A 21639-nucleotide genomic window follows, 5' to 3' on the forward strand; every position below is an offset into this window, starting at 1 on the left:
ATGAATTTTTTCGAATTCATGTATTTAAAGAAATACCTAAATGCTGCTTCAAATGCCGATCATACGATCACTTTCAAAGTGCTTGCACCAGCAATGTCCCGAAATGTGCCAGATGTGCTGGGCCACATATTTCTACTAAGGATAGTCCTTGTAGTGCTGCTCCCAAGTGTGCTAACTGTGGTAAGAATCATACTTCTTATAGCTTGTCCTGCCCTATATCTAAGGAACTAATGTCGCGCTCCCACTTTTTGCAATGACTTTGGAGTTTTCAATAATATCGTTTAATATTAATGGTACAAAGGATAAGGATTTCGTTATTGATGAGTTCTATGATTTTGATTTGGTTTGTTTACAGGAGCATCCTCTTACAGACTCTAGCATTAACGTTTTGCGTCGTAGCCTTCATCATGATGTGTTTTTTACTACTGCCAGAGCCACAAGAAGCTGGCCATCTGGCGGACTAGATTGTGTTTTTAAGCACAATCCTAATTTGGTTTCGCTGGTGATTTTTTACTCGGATGAGTTTTTTTTTTGGCTGTTCGTATGGGCACTATAGTTTTCATTAATTCTTATCTGCCTCATGATGACCGTTCCTCTAGATTGATGGCCAGATTTTCTAAAGCCTGTAACATGTTGAAGTTTCTAGTTGATAATATTCTTTCATTTTCTCTAGATTATATGATCATTGGTGACCTCAATACGGATATAAATAACTCATCAGTGAGATGTGATTTGCTGTTGGATTGCCTTCCATCTTATCATATTATACCCAAAACTCATCCGTATTCTTATATTCACCATTCTGGCAGTAAGAGCAATATTGATCACATTATTTGCTCACCTAGTATTATTACATCAATAGTGTTTGTACATGCGGAAGAACAAGACTTAGACCATCTCCCTATCTCACTTACTCTTACGCTGAATTTAAACCCTGCAAGTTTCTGCAAAGTACCCCAGTCTTCAAAATGGTTTGAAAAAAGTAATTGGAAGAAAGCAGATGTTCCTCTTTATGCGTTTACACTAACAAGGCTGCTGTCTGCTATACGAGTTCCCTATCATCTGCTTCAGAGCTCTATACAAGGGAATTTCAAAAAGGACCGGGACTGGTAGTATAATCAAATAATTAAATGTCTAAAAGATGCCGAGGCAGTTGCAGTGCCACTGCAACGTGTTAGATGTGGTATACAAAAACATATTTAGTCTTTAGATCCTAATTTAAAAACTTTGAAAAATAAAGCTAAGTTTTGGTTAAAAGTTTGGAATGAATGTGATAGACCGCCCTGTGGTATTGTTTCTGACCTTAAGCGTAAGACCCGCAGGGAATATAAAAAATATCTTAAGTCTATGCGTTATCGTGGTATGGATTTTCCAGTGTCAAAGAGAGAATGGCGAAAAGTTATTAATTCTGAGTCGATTAGAAGTGATGTACCAAATAGTGATTGTCTTCCTGCATCTGCTAGGCATGACCATTACTCGTCTATTTTTTCTAATGTTAATTACCGTGTGCATTCTTTGTATTCTCATTCTTTTTCTGCTATTTTTAGTACCCCTCTATCTCAGCGTCTCTGTGTTCCTATTTCTCTTTCATCTGTAATTGAAGCAATTAAGAAACTTAAATCAGATAATGTTGATAATGATGGTATATCTAGATTTCACCTTTTATTAGATTGCTCCCCCTTATTAACCATATACACCTACTTCTCCAGATGTGTATTTGTACTTCTAGTGTACCGGAGAGTTTTTTGTGTGGTACTGTCTCTTCAATTTTAAAGAAGGGGAATTCTCCTTTTATTTGCTCTTCTTACCGACCTATTACTGTCTCTTGCACTTTTAGTAAAGTTCTTAAGCATGTTTTAATACCTTTTGTAAAATAATATGCTTGAGAGAGATAACCAGTTTGGATTTAAGCCCGGAGTAGGTTGTCAACACGCACATCGTGTATTATCTTCTTTGCTCCTTGAAAATTCTTCTAAGGGAAGGAGTATATTTCTTTGTACTTTAGATCTATCAAAAGCTTTTGATAGTGTATGTCATAGTCAGCTTTTTTCTGCTCTTCGTGGTTACGGTGTCAATCTATCAGCTATTTTGCTTCTTCGGTACCGGTACTCTAATTCTTTTCTTCGGCTGAAATCTGTGCCGGCATCTAATATCAAATTGAAAAGAGGTTTAAGGCAAGGTGGAGTTTTATCTCCGACCCTTTTTAATTTGTGTATTTCAGGAGTTCTGGCAAAGATTTCGGCTACCTATCTCTCCAGTTTTTCTGATGTTTCCTACCTGGCTTACGCTGATGATCTGCTTCTTATAAGCCGTACTAAAACTGGTTTATCTAACATGGTTTCTCGTATTGCTACTTCTTTTTCAGACATAGGCCTTTCTCTTAATGTAGATAAATGTAAATTTCTTTCTTTTAATAATATTTCTAGTACTTCCCTTCGCTGTAGTGGCTTTACTATCCCTCTCGTAGATTCTCTTCGATGGCTCGGTATTTCTATTACTAATAGTCTTCTAAGCTTGCGCCGGTGCACAGTTTCCAATATTAATATGAAAGTTCAATTAGGGTATGCTAAGATTGTTGCCAATAGAGGAAAATAGAATAAACTCGCCTTGGCCCAGCTCTGCTCAACTTTTTATGACCATTCAATTCTTTTTACTTCTGGAATTTTTCTCCTTCTTAAGAAAAATGTGTTAAAAAAAGTCTGGATTAATTATTTTAGATTTTGTAAATTTTTGTTGTTTCTTCCACCTTGGACCAAAAACCAGGTAATTATTAATAAATTTCTTGTTCCTAATATTAATGAAAAACTGGAAGCACTACACAGAAAACTTTCAAATACTGCTTGTATCCGTTTTTCTCCGCACCATCACCTTATCACGTTTTTTCAGTCGTAAGTTATTTTTATTTTATTTGTTTAGTTGTTTTTCTCTGTTTGGTCATTCTACAATTTAGATTTGTAAAGAGTGAGTAAAAATCCAATAATTATAATTTTAATGCCAGCTTATTAGATTCTGCAAGTTGTCTTTTTTTTTTTTTTTTTTTTTTTTTCCTCTTTTCCCCCTCCTTTCACGTTATTTTTTTTTTGCTCTCGTTTCTTTTAAATTATTATGTGTTACACTGTAATTTGGTAATTTTTGATTTATAGGCTATATTGTCTTGTGTCGCATTTTTTGTGTTTTTCCTCGTGATACTCCACGTATTGTACCTCTGTATAGTGTGGGTTAAAAATAGATAATAATAATAATAATTAGTCAAGAAAATACCTGAAAAATAATCAACATACTGCTATATAAGAACCCCCCCCCCCACACACACACACACAAAAGCCAAATACAAAGCAAATACAAATACGAAACGGGTGCTTCAATATATTGAATTGTGTGTATTTTTTGGTTGTGTCCAAAGAATAGGATAAGAGGATTAGTACCCCAACAGTATTATTTATGCACACAAATCCATTTCTTAGGGGTGTAGTAGTCGAGTGAAAGTATAAAAAGTGCATTTTTAAGCCATTGTTTCTCAAATTTTCCGAGAGAGTGGTTCTTTGAACAGGTATCAAGGGGACATACCCTGCGTGGAAGTATACTTATAAGGCTACATGGGTAGGTCAGGCAAAGGTATATTTGGCGCGTAACCGCTTTGATCTTACCCTTGACTAAAGAATCGATCATTCCCTCAGTAGTAAGCCATATATCACTTAAAACTATATTAAAATCACAATTAGTAACAAAATGAAGTATAGGCCCAAATTTATCTTTTATGACTAATTGGCAATATCAAATTTACCGACATCTCTAAGCAATACCCTGGTGTATCCATGTCCCCCCTCCCCCAAGACCTCAACAATTTTTTTATTGTTCCCATAGTTTCGTGGAGTTTCTATGTTCTTCCTTTGTGGTTTTTTTTATTCGTACTTTTTTCCTGAAATGTCGATTCCTGTGTATGACTTTCTTTGAAACAATCTGGTTTCTCGTACTGGACACCAAAAATTTTCTTCACATTATATTGTTGGTCGATGTTCTGATTTAAAAGCTTGAAAATTACATTTTTGGTGGCAAGCGTTTTCTTTGTAACGTGCGGTTAAGAAGTAGATCTAATTTTCCTATTTGTAGACTGTATTCCTGTATTGCAACTTTAAACATAATAGTATTCTACCACCTATCATTATGAAGCTATTTGCCAAAAATAATTTAATTATACAATTAGTGGCAATTTTGATGCGACCACGTTGGCCAGTGAACATTATGTTCTATCCTAGCTGTTGTATTTGCATTAAATATATAGGCACTCATCCTATAAATAGCCATAATGTATGTGAGGCAACTTGATTCATGAGGCAAGTGTGGTAATTTCTTTGTGGTTAGTTAACATATAAAAAGTGATCAAAATAGAGTTGGGCTGTATCTTTATGGTATGTTGAATAGGTGCGAATAACTTAACATAATATTAAAATGGGGACGAGTTCATTTGGCCATAGGTCGGAAGCCACTAAAGTTGGCTCACTGTTCTTCAATTATCTATTCATCCTTCTCTTATAGTTATTTATTATCCGGCTACAGAGAGTAAAATCTCTTTTTAGCTATAACTTATGGAACGGATAGGACAATGAGTGTTGAATTTTGGACTCAAAATTCTCAAGGATTTGATTTATATGCAATTCTAAGGCTTCTGTTCCCTTTTAAACCATGCGATTTTGCGACAAGACTAGGACCGTTTTATTTGTTTTTTCTTCTTTTTTTTTGCTCCAAAAGGATAAGATATTTATATCGTTTGATTTATTTGCCACATGTCAATCTATTCACCGAGCAATAATTCTGATATTACCTCTACTGTTTCCAGAGAATGATCAAAATTTCATAAAAAAAATAGTAATATTAGCAACGGTTGTCCGGTTTTCCACCGATTTTTATCATATTTCTCTACTTAAAAAAAAGCTAAGCAAATTTTAAGCGTTAATTGAGCAGACAATGAAATTGTCGTCTTAACGTTGACACATTAGAAGCGCAGGACTTCGTAAAAAAACCTAACCAAAAATTTGCAATGGAAATATAAACCTTAGGTGTAAGATATTATCTTGCTACCATGCTAGGGTGGCTGGATAAAAAGTCAGGTTATTAATAGCAGAAGAACGTCTTTTATCGACTAGTTATTGCTTTTAACGTGCTAAAAATTTCCCTTCCAAATAACGGAAGAGCTGACGAATAAAGCTCCCTGCTTTTTACCAAAGTTTCTAGGTACTAAAATGGTAAAGTGAAAATCAAATTCTAAAAAACAAAACATCTGCTATTTACTGTCGCTTTTTAGTACTAAGGCCGTGCAAGTAAAAATTAGGTGTATAAAAATGATTTTTAAATGAATTTTGCAATCTAAACATATTTTGACAAAATAGTAGACAAAAAAGTTCTCTTCTTTTCCCACTGTCCTCTACCAAAACATATCAGCGTTCGTCAAGTTTTTTAGAAAAGTGCAATTTTTTTCCTTTTTGGAATGGGAGAAATATAAGAATATAGCGTATTGTTAATAGGTTTTTCAAAGTGATTTTTATTCTGTCTTCGCCACTCCATTTTTTTGCTGGACGTCGATACTAGGTTTTGTGATTCTAATATATTTCTACTGTAGAAAATCGATGGCTGTGAGCTGTAGGAAAAAACAGATACAGCAAGCGAAACAGATACAGCAATTCAGTTAGTTCTTTTGGACTCGTAGAGCCGACATTAGGAGGTTGTCCATCCTTAAATTAAAATCGGGTTTTTGCCTTGGTATCGGCAGACGACAGGTGATTTAGCAAAGATTCGGGTGGAACGGCAAAGCGAAATCGAAATTCTAAAAAATAACTCCTAAGTACTTAATCTATGTAAGAGTAATCTCTATGTAACTGTATTTACATGATTTAAAAATAGTAGCATGATTTTAATTAAGTATTGCAATACAAATATTTATTGTCATAAAAGACAGTGTTCGTTTGCGACATTTTAACATACGACTGAACACAAGATAAAGCTAGCAGAAGAAAAAGAATTGCAGACTAAGCGAGACGGGGGAGGGGGAGACTGATGGGAAACTTTATATGAATGTACAGTCCAAAATCATCTTTTATGTTGCGTTGTGTAAGTGAAATAATAAATATAGTAATTACTCCTGAAATTCGTCGTCGTAAAATACATAAATAAATTTATGTATTTTTATATATATATTATAGTTTTTAATATAAATAAATTTTGCATTTTGTCTTCTTTGTTTGTTTGACTTAAGGCTTATGCTCCCTATGCAAGTTTTAGTATGATAATTTCTTTCTCCTTTTTGATGTATCAATGAAAGACGAATATCTGGCAATGATTTTATAGCTGAGATCTTATTTTTTTTAATCCAGCGAATTAAATTTTTGGAATTTAGTGTACTTGGTCTTTTAGATTAAAAATACTTTGAAAATTGGTTGAAAATCTGTGAAAATAGGGTGATTCTTCCTTTTTTCTTCAAGTTTAAATCTTCTAAGAAAAAGGATGAGTACTATCATAATTTAGATTCTGTCAATGGATAGATCTCAGACTAATAAATCCAATTATATACAAGTAAATTGTCCTGTAAGCGCATAGTACAATTGCAGGCTTGTCGGAAAATCGGTTGTTTCGGAGGGAGCATATAGCTTAAATTGCGCTCATACTTAAATCACCTGTTTATTTTATAGATTAGAATTTTTCTTTCTCACTATGGCACCTACGGAGAAAAATTTAAAGATCAGATAAATTTATTACAAAAAAGATATTCCCTGCATCTTTCAATGACCACCCAACTCATTGGGTTGTTTCCACCCTTACATCCTATTGTATATTCATAACTTGATTTATAAACACGCTCACACCCACCAAAAAAAAATCTAGTCTGAATGACCAACTTATCAGAAGAAAACGGTTAAACTTTTGAACTGGCTAATATTTTCTGCAAGCCTACTACCCTCTGTTAGAGAATTCCACATTTGTGGTCCAGCAAACCGTGGAAATAAAGATGCTTGTTGAGTATTCCGAGCCTCAGATACTAATTCCCATGAATTCTTAGTTTCATAATAATGATAAAATGAGTTTGACCTAGTCAAAAGTTAACCTAAAAAGTTAATTATCGGTTGCTCCTACTCCGTTGTGAAATCATTTGATCGATGAGAATAAAGATGCTTACTGATTTACATTTCTGGTTTTTGTGTTCTTTGATGTCCTCTCTCCTGGAAAACTCTTAATATGAAAGTCTGAATGTTCTTGTAGGATTTTTTTTTGTGCCTTTCTGGGGGGTCATAAAAAAAAGAAAAAAAAGAAAGAAAAAAGTAGTTGCTACTCTATTATGAAAGGATATTATGAATGGGAAAATTTCTGTTTGATTTGCATATGAAAAAGAAATCGCCTGTTCTAACTATCTACTTGAAGGTTTCCGGAATTTGTGGTGCACCAAGCTTCAAATACGGCAGTATTCAACATTCATAGCTCCTCACTAACTAGACAAGCAATGTTTTTGTCTGACAGATCCTTAGAACGAATATTATATATATATAAAAAAAAAATAACTTTTAAGTATTTTTTCTACACCGTTTAGGCTTTGCGTAAACAAATAATCCTTGTAATGTACTAGGCCTCATGGGCACTAGTAGGAATACTTTGGAGAGACAAAAATAATTCAATATTATACTTAAATACAACAAACGAAAACTTCATGGCCCCAATCCCCTCTGGGAAGGAACATGATCGAATGGCCGACTAGGGTCATGGGTCAATATATTTTATATGTTGAAATGCATGTCGAAATTACTTCCACTTATTCATTCAACTTTGAAATAAGTTGAATGTATCATTTGATTTGTTGTAAAAAAGAATTAGAGTCTTGTTAACAGACTATATATATGACGCGACCTGATTTTCTCGAATAAGGTTATTGCAGTCCTTGACAATTTTTGGGCAAAAAAAGAAGAAGAAGAAAGAAGCAATGTAAATCATAGCCCCCTTTTTTCAGTGGAGAAACGGCGGATTTATTGGGCTATCTATCAATATATATTTCATCTGTTAAAAAGTATAGCAACTTTTCTTTCAAATATTCCTTTAAAATTAAAATAAGTATTTATGGGCAACCTCATTATTTTTTGCATGGAAGCGGAATAAATAATCTTTTTAACTAACTGTCTCGTTTCTTTTTTTGTTCTGTCTAGATTTTCTTTTTAAAATTCCAGGGGGGTGGCGATTTGTCTTTTTTCTCGATTTTTTTTCGCTGAAAATACCAGAAAAAGTATTTTCCAATATAGATAACAAAAAAAAAAGTTTTTCAGAAAAAAAAAGATTTTTCAATAACTCTAAATTTTGGAATGGATTTAGTATTGTTAAAAAAGTTTATTTGTCAGTCATACCAGTTTACTAGTAAATTATGTTAAATGAGTCTCGGTTAAAACACAAGCAAATTGTCGACCATTGTAAAATTTGTTCAGTTTTTTTTCAAAATTATGTTAAGTGGATTTTCTTGTGCCCTTTGTGCCAGTTTGACAATTGACTGACTGCCATTCAATCTACAAAATGATAGACTGAGGAAAGTATTGTATATCTTCTTTTTAATTATTAGTAGAATCGGTCGAAAACTTCCGAAAGCACTGTTTTCTATTCTTTAATTTTAGAGCATTTTTATATTTAATAATTTCATCAAATTCTTTTTGATCCTAAGCTATACAATACCATTCGCACAAACTAGGGGAAGGGACGTGTCTCAGGGACAGACCTATTGTGATGTGATGCTTTTAGGGGCTACTTCCCTATTGACAAGTTAGGAAATGTCCTAAAGTACCTAGATGTCATTTTTTTTATACTGAACCGATTTGAATTCAAATGATGGCTTCTACCTCCTTCTGGACAAACTAAAGTTTATGGCCATGCACTATCCTCTTCCCTGAGTAAAAAGTTCGAGGAACCATCATATGACAGTTTCCTACCCTTTCTTAGCTTTTTATGTAGAATATAAAGTATAGAGGACATAAAAGAGTTTGGAAGACCAAGGTCAATTGAAACTATTCCTCCCAAAGCCGTACCCAGGATTTTTTTTTGGAGGGGTGTTACTCAATTTTTTTCCGGGGGGGGGGTACACAAAAACCCTCATAAACGCATACAAAATGTGTTTATATCCATTTTTGTTACGTTTTTACGAGTCAGACAAACATTCCGGGGGGAGGGTTCAAATCTTCTACCCCCCCGGATACGGCCTTGATTCCTCCTTCACTTACAATTCCATCAAATAATGTGTCATGGCGTTTTCATCAAATGTATGTCATTTGAATTTTTGTTCAAGATTTAGATAAAATTAGCAAACACTTAAAACAAAAATAATAGAAAAATGACAGTTTTTGTCTTCTTACAATACAGCGAAAACGGCAAAACCATAAGATCTCATATATTTGGGTTTTGTCTTTTCTGTGTGAACCTTTTCCATTTTTTTTCAGTTCATTCTAGATCGGGATTGAACATAGTAGATAAATGGATGAGTCTTGCTTTTTTTGGGAGGGGGAGGGAAAAGTATTTTTTTCAGCCATTAAAATTACCGAATAATACAGATTCCTATGCTATTTTGACATTTCGGCTGGAGGCGATTCAACCCCCACCCCTCCTGATGACTGACCTGAATAGTTTGAAATTTTATAGAGGAAAAGTTTACAATTGATTCGTTTTCATTATTAAATGTTTTTACTATTTTTTAGGGTTTGTCTGAGATTCATGTCAATACTTCCAGTCTTTTATGTGACTGTCAACTTCGATGGCTAACTGAGTGGTTACGTGTTATTGATTTCGGCTCAGAAATGATTATGAAGTGTGCTCATCCAGAAACATTACAAGGATTACCCTTGGCGGCGGTACCTCTACAGTCACTAGTTTGTGGTATGTATGTTTATCCTTCCTTCATATGCAAATTGTTGCTGGAGGTTAGACAATTCATATTGTTGTTGCTTCTTTTGACTCACTTCTTGGGTTAAGATTTATATTCTCCTTTAGATAATTTTGGAAGAGAACTGTTACGTAAGAAGAAAATGAAAGAAAATAGCTTTTCTTGACCAAGGCAACTCTCCATAAATTCTCCTTCCTGGAAATTACCTAGTTTTATCCCATATTAATTTTACTATTATGTTTTTGATTTTCTTAATGTTGATTATTGATATAAACTTTTAATTGGTGTTTAATTATAACTAATTGTTGCAGTCCTTTTCAATAGAGATATTTCTAATATATGTTTTTTAATATGGAACTGTTTTTGAATATTCCATATTCTTTTCTTTAGCAGTTTCATGTCATTTGTCGGTGCATAGTATACCTTGGACCGTATTTATGTCTTATAGCCACCACACTCAAAAAGTGAAATACAGAAAAAAATGGTTCTACTCAGACCAAGAACTTGAGTGGGGTGGCTATAAGACGTAAGCACCCTTTGGACCCCTCTGTATTGAAATATTCCGTCTTGACCTGTTATTTTTTTCCACAAAAATGGTGCCCTTTAAAGAGGTCATCCTAACGTCATTATGCAGTGTCTATTTACTGGTTATTTTCGGGTGGTTCTGGAGAGTCTGTCCCTACGAGAGTCGAAAGTGTGGCTCAAATAAAAAAACATTCCCTGTCATGCGCCAACTAATCAAAGATTTGTATTTTCGAGTGGTTTCGTCGAGAAAGTACTGTGATTCTGGTGGCCAAGCACCTAACTCTCTCAGTGGATTCCAGTCAATCAATCAACTGTTCAACTAATAAATTCACAGCAGAAACATTTCAGATATTCCTTGAACTCAACCGTGGACTATGAATTTTTTTTTTGATTTTAGAGCTAAAAAAGAATCTCTTTTCGTCGGAAAAACATATTTTTCAACTCTGATCCGAAACATACGCAGATTGAATATTTGCTCACAAAGACGTTTTCTCATTGGGCGACGTAAAATCCGACTGTCAAAACGAAATGGGACTTCTGTTAGGGTCTTGCTTTAATGTAAAACATTAATGTGGCTATCCGGAAACGATGTAAGAATTATATATGTAGGATCCTTCTCTCTTCAATCGCTTGTTTGTGGCATGTATATCTAGGCTTTCTTCATATGCAAATTGATGTTTGAGGATAGACAATTGCTATTGTTATTACTATTATTACTTTTTTATTGTTAAAACTGGTTCCTCGAGTTGTAACTGATATTTTGAGGTTAAATTGCTCTTTAGATGGATTTCGCCTTGCTAAACCCTATAATTAGTTGATAAGTGCTCTAAAAATTAACAATAAAATTGTAAATTTGTCAGGCTCTACCAACTTAGGAGCAAAGGTTATTATCTTTTGTAATTAAAGTGTCTAATATTTGGTTGTTTTATTAGCTGCGTAGCTGATATTCCTTGAGGTTACGTACGTCTTCTCTCTTCTTCTTTATTTTGATTTCTATCGGAAACACTACGAGCTACTACGTGCAAAATCAACATTTACAGGTGTAAAGTCCTAATATTTGGGACGGGATAGGCGAGGGGATTATGCCAGGGATAAGGGTCTGTTGATTCAAAAAAGTTGTCCTTTTGCTTGTTTTATTAAAACCGAGCTAGCCTACTATGACAAAACAAAAGAAGTCAATCTCAAAAACAATAGGTACATGGCCAGTAGAAAGAAAAAGAATAACAATCAAACGAATATTTCGCCTGTATGTAACAAGGCATCGACAGAACTGAAAAAGGGGAAGGATTTAAACCATAAAAAATGTAAAATAGAAGTATGTGATATCAAAAGAGAATAAAAAGAAAAAAAATATCAAAGCATTATATACAATAACTTTCAACTTTTATATATGGAGTAGTTATTTTACACTTTGATGTATTTTTTCCTTTGAAGTCACTTTTGATTTTAGAACTTTACTTTTTTGAAAAAAATATTGTTAGGTTTTGAATTTTTTCTCTTTTCACTGGTTTGAACGCCTTGTTGCATACAGGTGAAATAGTCGTTTGGTTGTTATTCTTGTTCTTCCTTTTCTTTCTACTGACCATAGACCTTTTGTTTTAAAGATCATTTTCATTGGCTTTTATTTGTTTTAGGTGACGCGTTTGTTGAAATTAGATCTTTAGACAAACCTCTGGAAGGGGAGTATGTAAATCCAGCTCCACTTTAATATGCCTTCTCATTTATAATTCATAAACGAAGATAGTCCCGTTATATCAAATAGTTTCCAACCATAATGTCCTTATCGATGTCAGCTTCACGAATTAAAGTATTAGATGCAGAGCTTAGTGCTACTGTTATACAAGTCCAGAGAACTAACTTTCAATACCCAGGCCTACGGAATGAAAATACAAAGGACGCTGAAATCTACTTCTCTTTTAAGAATTATTTATGGAAACTTAGACTACCATATAAAGTCGTATCCAGGGGGGGGGGGTAGGGTGTTTGACCCCCCCCCCCCCGAAATATTTGCCTGACTCGTAAGAAATAATAAAAACGCATATAAAAAATTTTGATTTTTTTTTGTAGCCCCCCCCCCCCCCCAACAAAAATCCTGGAATACGGCTAAGTTATATCTTAGAATATTAGGAAGACACGGAAGTTCCGTTTTGATTAAGAAGGCCTCCATATGCAGTTGTGCTGTTTTTAGTTGTAGCGGCTACCAAAAAAAAAAAAAAAAAAAAAAAAAAAAAAAAAAAAAAAAAAAAAGAAGCTTAAAACATATGGCACCAAACAGCTTAACAAGGAGTTGCTTTCTTTTGAAGGTGTAGTCGTCTTTGGGAATCAACAGTTTGTTAATGTTTGAGTTTACACAGACAAAATGAGTGGGGGAATTTAACTAACTAGTTTTGCTTATTTGTTTTCACGGTTAAACATGGCAACACTGCCCTTTCGTGTTCCTCTACAATCTATATATGGCTGGTTTTGAAAAACTAGCTTTTTCAGGTATGGATTAAGACGGGGTCCGGTGAAAAAAAGAAGTTATTTTGATGTTTTCGCTACTTTGGGGGACTCAAATTGATCTGATTACTGATCTGCGTCTGTATAATTGTGTAAGAACTGGAATCAATTGTAAGATAAATTAATACTGAGAAGTATTATGGGTTTGTGGATAGGGTTGCGAATGATAATGAGAATGATAAGCCAAAAGAAAACCAAATAGAATCGGTCACTGTTTTTGTGAAAGAAAATTACATATTTTTAGACGACGTCAAAAACAGCTATAATATCTAGGTGTATGCATAAGTTAGAACTAGGTTACTACAATCACTGGATGAGATAATATGCTGGATGATTCATAGAAAAAATGTAGACAAAAAAAATTATCAAGGGTTTTCTTTTGTGCCTGGGACGGGGGGGGGGGGGGTCAAATTATATATCTTCAGACCATATTGGAAACAACTCTAATATCTGGGGTTATGCATAAGTTGGAGCTAGGATCCTAAATTCACTGAATGAAATCATATAATAGATGATACATAAAAAAAATACAGATAAGCAAATTGTTAGGGGATTTTTTTGTGCCAGTTTGGGGGATAGGGGAGGGGGTCAAATGCAAATAAAGTAGATTCTTATACCAACACTTTTCAATTTTAATGGGAATGGGATTCTTTCGTAATAACCAGAGTGAGGTGAAAAAAAAAAAAAAAAAAAAAACACTGGACATGTTTTTTTGGGTAATGGCCATTGAGGGGGATGCTCATTGAATCATATCCTCCTCTGCTATAGTCGTTTTTTGTAAATTAGCACCCAACTGTGCAAAAACAAAGCACTAGATTTTTAAACTTTCTGAATTATTTACAGAGGATATGATCTACAGGAAAAATCTAAGCGCTTTATCAGAGTATTTTTGCTAGGTGAGGAGAGGGAGACGCAAAAGGTGACTTTCTAGGCCAATGCTAATTCGAAGAAAAAATCAACCACTGGATACAGAGGCTCCCAAAGAAAAGTTGTAATTTTGGATTGTGTGGGGGGGGTCTTGGCCAATAAACAGTGGGAATCGCATCCCATGGGAAAGTGTTTACATAGTAATACGGACAACATAAGAAACGCTTCAGGTTTTAGCAATCTTTAGGTGGTACTTGACAAAAGATGACAAAAGTTGAAGGTGGTTCTCTTTGATACTAACCTCCAGATGTCTTTGTCTGGGTGGTCTCTAAGCAAAGTAATACTGTTGTCCCATAAGTTATTGCAGTTTTATTTGCTGTTGTCTCATAAGATTTGACGTGAATGTAGATATTATGTGGTTTGCATGGGTTTTAATATACATCGTTTATGAGCTAATTTGAATGTGGGCGAATCCATTCCTTGTGGTTGATTCTCCATTAATATTAAGTGTCAGATGATTTTTTTTGTCTAGATAAAAGTTTAATTTTTTTTTACTAAAACTATTTACGATCTAAAACGGTTCTAAGTTTTGTCTGGATGTAATGCATTGATCGGGAAAGATTTCCTATCTCTGTGACGGCGCTCTGTTGCGATGAAGCAATCTGAAAATTATATAATTGCTGGAGCTGCTGTGCGTAGCCACACACATTGACTCGGATGAAGGGGGATATGGCTCCAAATATTAGTCAGGGACTTCACTGTCATTTAGTTGGTTTCGTTCAGGAGCGTAAATAGTATGGGCGTGGGGGGGGGGAGGACTGAAACATAATTTGAATATCTGTTTATGTATGCTTTAATTATCGTGTACTTTGCCTGTTTTAGGGCTGCCTTTCGGATTTGCCCTCTCCCCCTCATTTTTGAAATTAGCTTCTTCGTCTGACTGTACCTTTGTTTACATTTCAATTTATTTGAATAATATATTGATAAATTACAATGAAACGTATTCAATAATCTCCATTTATTAACCTTTATATCTTTAAAAATTAAACAAAGTACTTGAAAGTTGTTTGAGATTTTTAAAAATAGCTTGAAGATGTTTACCTTCTTCTTGAGTCAAAATTCATTTTGGCATAATGAAATACAATTTGGAGAGACGTGTCTATATTTTTTTACTCTTATTTTTTTTTTTGCTTTTTAATTTTTGTGATTTCTTTCATTTCATGTTTACAGATTGGGTCTTACTTTTTAACCACTGATTGCTAGCCTAGAACGCTGGCTCATTAGATTTCTAGATTGGGACCAATTCCTTGAAGTATTAAAACACGAGGAAGTACAAATTATATTTACCGGTATATTCTTTTTTAGACGACTATCCCAAGCCATTGGTAACAGAGGAGCCCAAAGGACAGATAGCTTTGCGAGGTGGTAATTTCACCCTTAGATGTACAGGTGAATCAACAGCCAGTGGTATCATATCGTTTCAATGGAAGAAAGACGATATTGTCTTAACACTGTCTGAAACAAGCTCGCTGTCAGAGGGATCTGTCATTGATGAGACCGTGACTTCCAAGATTTCGGATGATGAGAAGAAAACAGTGGTAAGCTCATGCCTGAACTCGGGAGGAGAGGGTTCTCCAAAGATAAAAATTGCATATTTGTCTTTCATTAATTGGAGAAAGTGTGGTTTGAAGCCCCCAGTAGTCTATGGTGATTGACGGTTCATGGTGAAACCATTGTCACCCCCCTAAAGGTCGTATTTGAAATTTCCAGCCTCCGAGATTATTGCCGAAACCTGTTTGCTAAGTTATTCTCAAAGGAGATGTTGAATCAAGATGTGATGTTCAGCCACACCTTGATCTTCTTGATGTACATTGTCCTGCTAATTCTCCTTTCGAGAGTAGTTGAGTAAATTATTTTAGGTAAATTGTGTTAGGAACGCGAAAATGTCTCATACAACCTCTAATTTGATGGTGACAATGTGTTGCAAGCGATTTGACCAAGGGTTTTCAACCATTTTATACTAACTTGATCTAACTCTCAGAAAACGGCTGGTATAAGAATTTATGATTGCCAGTGGACGAACTGAAGCAAGAAGTAGTAGCTTCTGGCTTCGGACGTAGCCACTACTGCCCATTATTAAAGTTTCAATGCCCAGCTAGTGGGTAGCAGGAACTAGAGGGACAAATTAGGTACCTGAAACCCTGAGTGTGATCAAACAATAGTTGTTTTACAAAGAAGTAACAAAAGAGTTTGGTTACTTCTCTTTCTGGTTACTATGTATACCGCACATGTATACAAGACTGCAAGAATGTAATCCTTTCTACCAAAATCAAGCCATTTGTATTCGGATCTGTGGCTGTCAATGTTATCTTGATTCCGAAAAATAGCCTGGTTTCTCAAATACGCCTATTTCTCAATATTTTGATCCTGTGATCGTAACAAACGGTCGACAATTTTAGCATTTGAAATAATAGCCCCGGAAAAGCGAAAAAATCAAACAAAAAAACAGAGTAAATATTGTGTAGTTTTCCATCATAGCCCTGCTTATATTTGTTATTCATTTTTGGTCATGTTTATATATTTTTTGGGTCTTTCTATATAGCTGAAATGTTCGTAATATATTCTTTTTTTCATGTTCTTATTTTCTCGCCTAGAATTTTTTTGTTCTAGTACCTAGTTTTGCTAGTGTTAATTAGGTCATTCTTAGATCTTTCTCTTGCCCTGTAACATATTAGAAAAACATATCATGTCAGCTCTTTTCTTCCCTTGAGAGTTTTGCCAACTGATTTCAGAATGATTTGAATATGAACGGAATAGATTTCACTAAGGCATTAGTTTTTTATTTTGTCAGCCTCAAAGACCTAGAACGAATCTTAACGCAGAAAAATCAGTTAAATGTAACGATTCTAACACCGTGAGGGTATTTTTGTGTTTTACAACACCAGTTGTATTGCCAAATAATTTCCTCCGAAGCAAATTTAACTAACTTCTTAATGTAATATGATTGAAGACACAGTATTCATGCTATTACTACTTCTGGTACTAGCAACTTCCCTAAAGAACCGAGGTGCCTTAGGCCAACATAGTTGCGGAAGCTCCTTCGCCATTTCAGTTTATTCAAAGCTTCACTCTTTACCCCCTTTCATGAAGTTCCAATTTATTTTAAATTCTTCCTTAAGACCTCTTCTCGCCCTATTCGGGGACGACCGGCTTTTCGTTCGATCCCACATGGATGGCTAAACAACGCAATCTTTGGCAATATGTCATCCTTCATCCACAGAACGTGGCCTAGTCATCTTAATCTTTCTTTTATTACAGCCATAGAAAGTGGGACCGAACTATATTTTTCGTTAAGCTTATTGTTTGATATGTAGTCAGTCAAACGAGCACCTAAGCCTATCCCTAGACAGTTAATCAGGGAAGCATTTTACAAATCTTTCTCAGCCTTTCAAAGGGGCCACGATAACGAAGAAGAACATAAAGAAAGAAAAACAGAGTCTAATCTGTCAAAACCACCAATGCTTCAATCAATTGGCAAGTGAGCCAGTCACATACTGCATAAACATCTTCCGTTAATTCTATTAATATATTGCACTTAATATAATCCCGTTATTTAATGCTAAACCTCATTTTAAATCACTCTTTTACACTTCTCAAAAGTAAATAGAAGATGCTGATTTCGGCTGTGTTATTCAGAACTCCAAAAAATAGAAAAAATAGGTTTTTGCCTTTTATTTACCACCTATTGCTTGCCAAAAGAAATTTTTTTTAAACATTGAAGATGGATTGAAGAAAAGTCTTGATAGTAAAAGCTCCATTTTTCAATTATTCATGTAAATGAAAAAAAGAAATTTTATGTATTTCATAAAAATAAATCACAAATTTTATTTTTCTTGAGGATAAAATAGGATGTGGGGAAGCGGATAGCATAATCGATAAAGTCAAAGAGTTTAAGAGTACTGGTCGTGAATCTTCGTAAAAACAAATTTCATATTTTGCCTTTTTAATTACGACAGCCAGTTTATCACCGATGAGCAACTGCTGAATTTTATAGGGACTTGTTAGTCCCAAATTATGGTACCCAATATCATATTTCGTGCAGGTAGGAAAAAACGTCTATCCCTGGAGGTAAGGAAAACCCCTTCCCCCTCTAAGGGACCTAAGAATTTGCCCCTATACTGAAAATATAGTTTTGTAATATAATATTTATTGTAGCTATTTAACAAATAAAATATTACAGAAATTATGTTTTTTTTTCATTTTCAGACCACTTCTGAGTTGGCTTTTAGCAACGTGACTGATAGTGATGGTGGACGTTACCAATGCATTGCGTCGAATAGCTTCGGGACAACTTATTCCTCGAAAGCGAAGATTTTAGTGCATGGTGAGAAAACTTCGTTTTAATTCTAACTTGGATATTAGGCATGAATTTAGCTAGTTTAACCCCCCCCCCTACTCTCTCTCTCTCTCTCTCTCTCTCTCTCTCTTCTCTCTCTCTCTCTTTCTTCTCTCTCTCTCTCTCTCTCTCTCTCTTCTCTCTCTCTCTCTCTCTCTCTCTTTCTCACTCTCTCTCTCTCTCTCTCTCACTCTCTCTCTCTCTCTCTCTCTCTCTCTCTCACACTATCCGTCTCTGACTATCTCTCTCTCTATCTCTCCTTCTTTCTTGTTTTTTTTTTGTTCTTTGTCATGATGTAGGACGAAGGAATGAAAATTGACTTGACCCTAATTGAAAATAAATTATTAAGATAAAGAAGTTTAATTATTTAAGGTTTTAAGACGCCGATCCCATACCCTTTGCTATTTTTTTTAGAGAAACGAATATTCTTTGGTTTTTATCTTTTTTAAATAATAGTTAAGTAACAATAGCTTAAGCTATTTCCCCCCCCCCCTTTTTTTTTTTTTAAACTTTTCAGTCTAGATACTGTCAAAATCGTATTTTAGTGTCTTATTTGAAACCTAATGTTTTTGTCCCCCGGTCATTTGTTTTAAAGGATAAACAAGATTAGAAAATTTGGTTGTTCAAGAACCCACTCCTTCAATGCTTACAAAATGTTTTTCTGGATCTACTGGCGACTTCATTGTATCATGCGGAAGCTCCACCCACATTGTAAATTTTGCCCATCTCTTCCCAGGCACTTTCTTTGGGTAGTATCAAGAGTGGGTGGCATCTAATATAGCTTAAAAACGAGGCATAAGTACTGCTATTATTTAATTGAAAAATATACATCACTGAATGATGGTGTTTTAAAATGTATTTTCCACTTAGAAGAAAAACAATTCTAAAATCTATATTCTATCCAGCTCAGAGTCTACTCACGATATGTATACGGTACCCTCTTCCCCCCTCCAATTTTAGCTCGAAGGAGACTTGCCTAGATATTGTTTTGAACAATATCATAAAATAGATACTGATCAAAGCCTTCTGGTCTAAAAAAAACTCGTATCTGATGTTAGGCCCCTTCTTAAAAAAAACATGGGTACCGTCAAAAAATTTTCTAAAAGGAAACAAGTCTGGCAAATTGTTTTGAGGGGGAGGTTTGAAGTTAGGAAGAGAAGTTTAAGTAGTTTATTTTTGTTTCAGTATCTTTCTTTCTGAGTAATACAAGTCTTGGCATGTGTTATCGGTCTTGGGGTGAAGGGGCAAATATCCCTTCTAAGCAGGAGATGGGGTATATAACCGCCACATACGGGTCATTAAAATCAGAGCTATTATTTCAGGTGAGCGTGTGCACGACGATCAAATATGAACATGTGCACGATTATCAGATATGAACGTCCTCTAATTACTTTTTTAGTGTTTCCTTCATTCACCAAAGTACCAACTGATGCAAGAATAAAAGTGGGTGGAACTGCTCGTCTTGAATGTGACGCTGAAGGCTATCCTTCCCCAGAGATAAGCTGGTTCAAAGATGGTGGGTCGGATTTCCCAGCTGCCAGAGAAAGACGGATGCATGTGATGCCTGAAGACGATGTATATTTTATAACTGGAATCACCCCGTCTGATATTGGAGTTTACACATGCATGGCAAAGAATCCCGCGGGTAGTGTGACTGCAAACGCTTCATTAACTGTATTAGGTAAGCGCTGTATATATTGGCTATTAGTGAATTTTGCCGGTTTTTGCGAATAGTAAAGCAGTTTGTACAAATGAGGTTACTAAAAGTTTTCTATTTATCCTTAAAGAAGTTTTCAAAATAGAGTAGCCTTATTATTCTCGATGGTGTTATATTAGGATTCGAAAATGATTTTATTGGATAGAGTTTCTGGATATGCGTAAAACCTAACACACCGTATTGTTAATTGAGAAAAATGCACAAAACAAAAAATAGTTATTTTCAAACAAGTAATCTGTGTTTTTTGGGGAAAAATATGTCAGATTGATCATAGTTTTCTGAGTAAGTCCCGATTAATCCTTAGAATGCAAAGTCACCATCTTATTATTATTGAACTTGACTTGACTTGCTTTATTTACTACTAATTACAAAATAAACTATATACAAGCAACCGCCCGGGGAAGGCTCAAAAAGCCTGATGAAAGACGGCTGCAATCCTCTAATTCTCAAACTTTTACAAATTTCATTAAAAAAAAACAACTAATATATTAATAATGAAAATAATAATACATTACCTCCCCTCTCCCAATACATGTTTTTTTATTTTTACTTTAAACAACCCAATGTGTTCAGCTTCCTGAACGCCAACTGGGATATCATTCCAAATAGCCGGAGCCAAATACTGAATTCCGAAACCTGCACATGTGGTGTCTCGATACTCAACCGTAAAATTTTCCGCCTCTCTAGTTGCATACCTGTGGAGTGAACTATTTACGCGAAATTTTTTTGTAAAAACTGGAGGACATAGATCATTCCAACATCTATAGGCAAAAATAGCAGCTTGGTAATCGCGAATCTGACCAATGTTAAGCACTCTTAATTTTTTTAAACATGACGCGGTATCATTCACATTTTCTATATAATTCCCAAGAAGACGTACTGTTTTATTTTGTAAAATCTGCACTCTTTTAAAATTTGCATAAAAATTTCTAGACCAAATGACATAACCATAAGAAATATAAGGCGCAACAATACTATGATACAATAATAAAAGAACCGATAATGGTAAAAAATGTTTCAAATGACGCAAAGTTCCCAGACCTCTAGCAATTTTAGCTTTAACAAGATCACTATGGTGCTTCCAAGACAAATTACAATCAAGCTGGAAGCCCAAATAACGCACCTCATGCACCTGTGACAAAGGCTTACCATTAAAAAATATCTCTCCATCAACACTCGGAGGCTTACCTACTCTCCTAAAAATCCTAAAATTAGTTTTTTTAACATTCACTGACAAAAGGCTCAAACTTGTAAATACATAAAATGACTTTAAAACTCTATTTACTTTCAACAATAGATCATCATTCATTCGACTAGACATAGTTAAAGCAGTATCATCCGCAAAAGTCGTGATAAAACACTCCGGTAAGTAAAAACGCATTGAATCAACAAACACAAGGTACAGAAGTGGTCCCAAGACAGATCCCTGAGGTACACCACACTTGACTTGATAGGGAGAAGAAAATGCATCATTTAAAACAACTTGAATAGATCTTCCACTTAAAAAACTATCAAGCCATTTCAGATAATTACCACGAACTCCAAGGGACTGTAGACGTTTGAGTAAAATTTTAAAATCCACTGTATCAAACGCCTTTCTAAAATCAATAAAAACAGTCAAAGGGATTTCACCACGTTCAAAGCATCTATTTACAATATCACAGAGAGAATGCACGGCGTCCGACGTCGAGTGACCTTTCCTAAAGCCGAATTGAGTTTCACTTAACATCCCTGTTTTCG

At 34.8% G+C, this 21639-nt stretch overlaps 1 protein-coding gene across 4 annotated transcripts in view; it reads left to right on the plus strand.

Annotated features, from left to right (window-relative positions):
- The window catches only part of LOC148947334 (uncharacterized), a 222110-nt gene that overhangs the window by 180750 nt on the left and 19721 nt on the right, over nt 1-21639 (plus strand). For all 4 annotated transcript variants that reach the window (XM_089097024.1, XM_089097023.1, XM_089097022.1 and 1 more), the window contains 4 exons: nt 9711-9888; nt 15152-15384; nt 18053-18170; nt 19582-19863. In XM_089097024.1, the coding sequence (XP_088953150.1) occupies nt 9711-9888; nt 15152-15384; nt 18053-18170; nt 19582-19863 (811 nt within the window). The remainder of the gene's footprint in view (nt 1-9710; nt 9889-15151; nt 15385-18052; nt 18171-19581; nt 19864-21639) is intronic.

Source organism: Artemia sp. Qi Xiang Cuo, chromosome 11 (assembly GCF_049724085.1).
Source record: "Artemia sp. Qi Xiang Cuo chromosome 11, ASM4972408v1, whole genome shotgun sequence".
In the NCBI taxonomy this organism is placed as follows: domain Eukaryota; kingdom Metazoa; phylum Arthropoda; class Branchiopoda; order Anostraca; family Artemiidae; genus Artemia; species Artemia sp. Qi Xiang Cuo.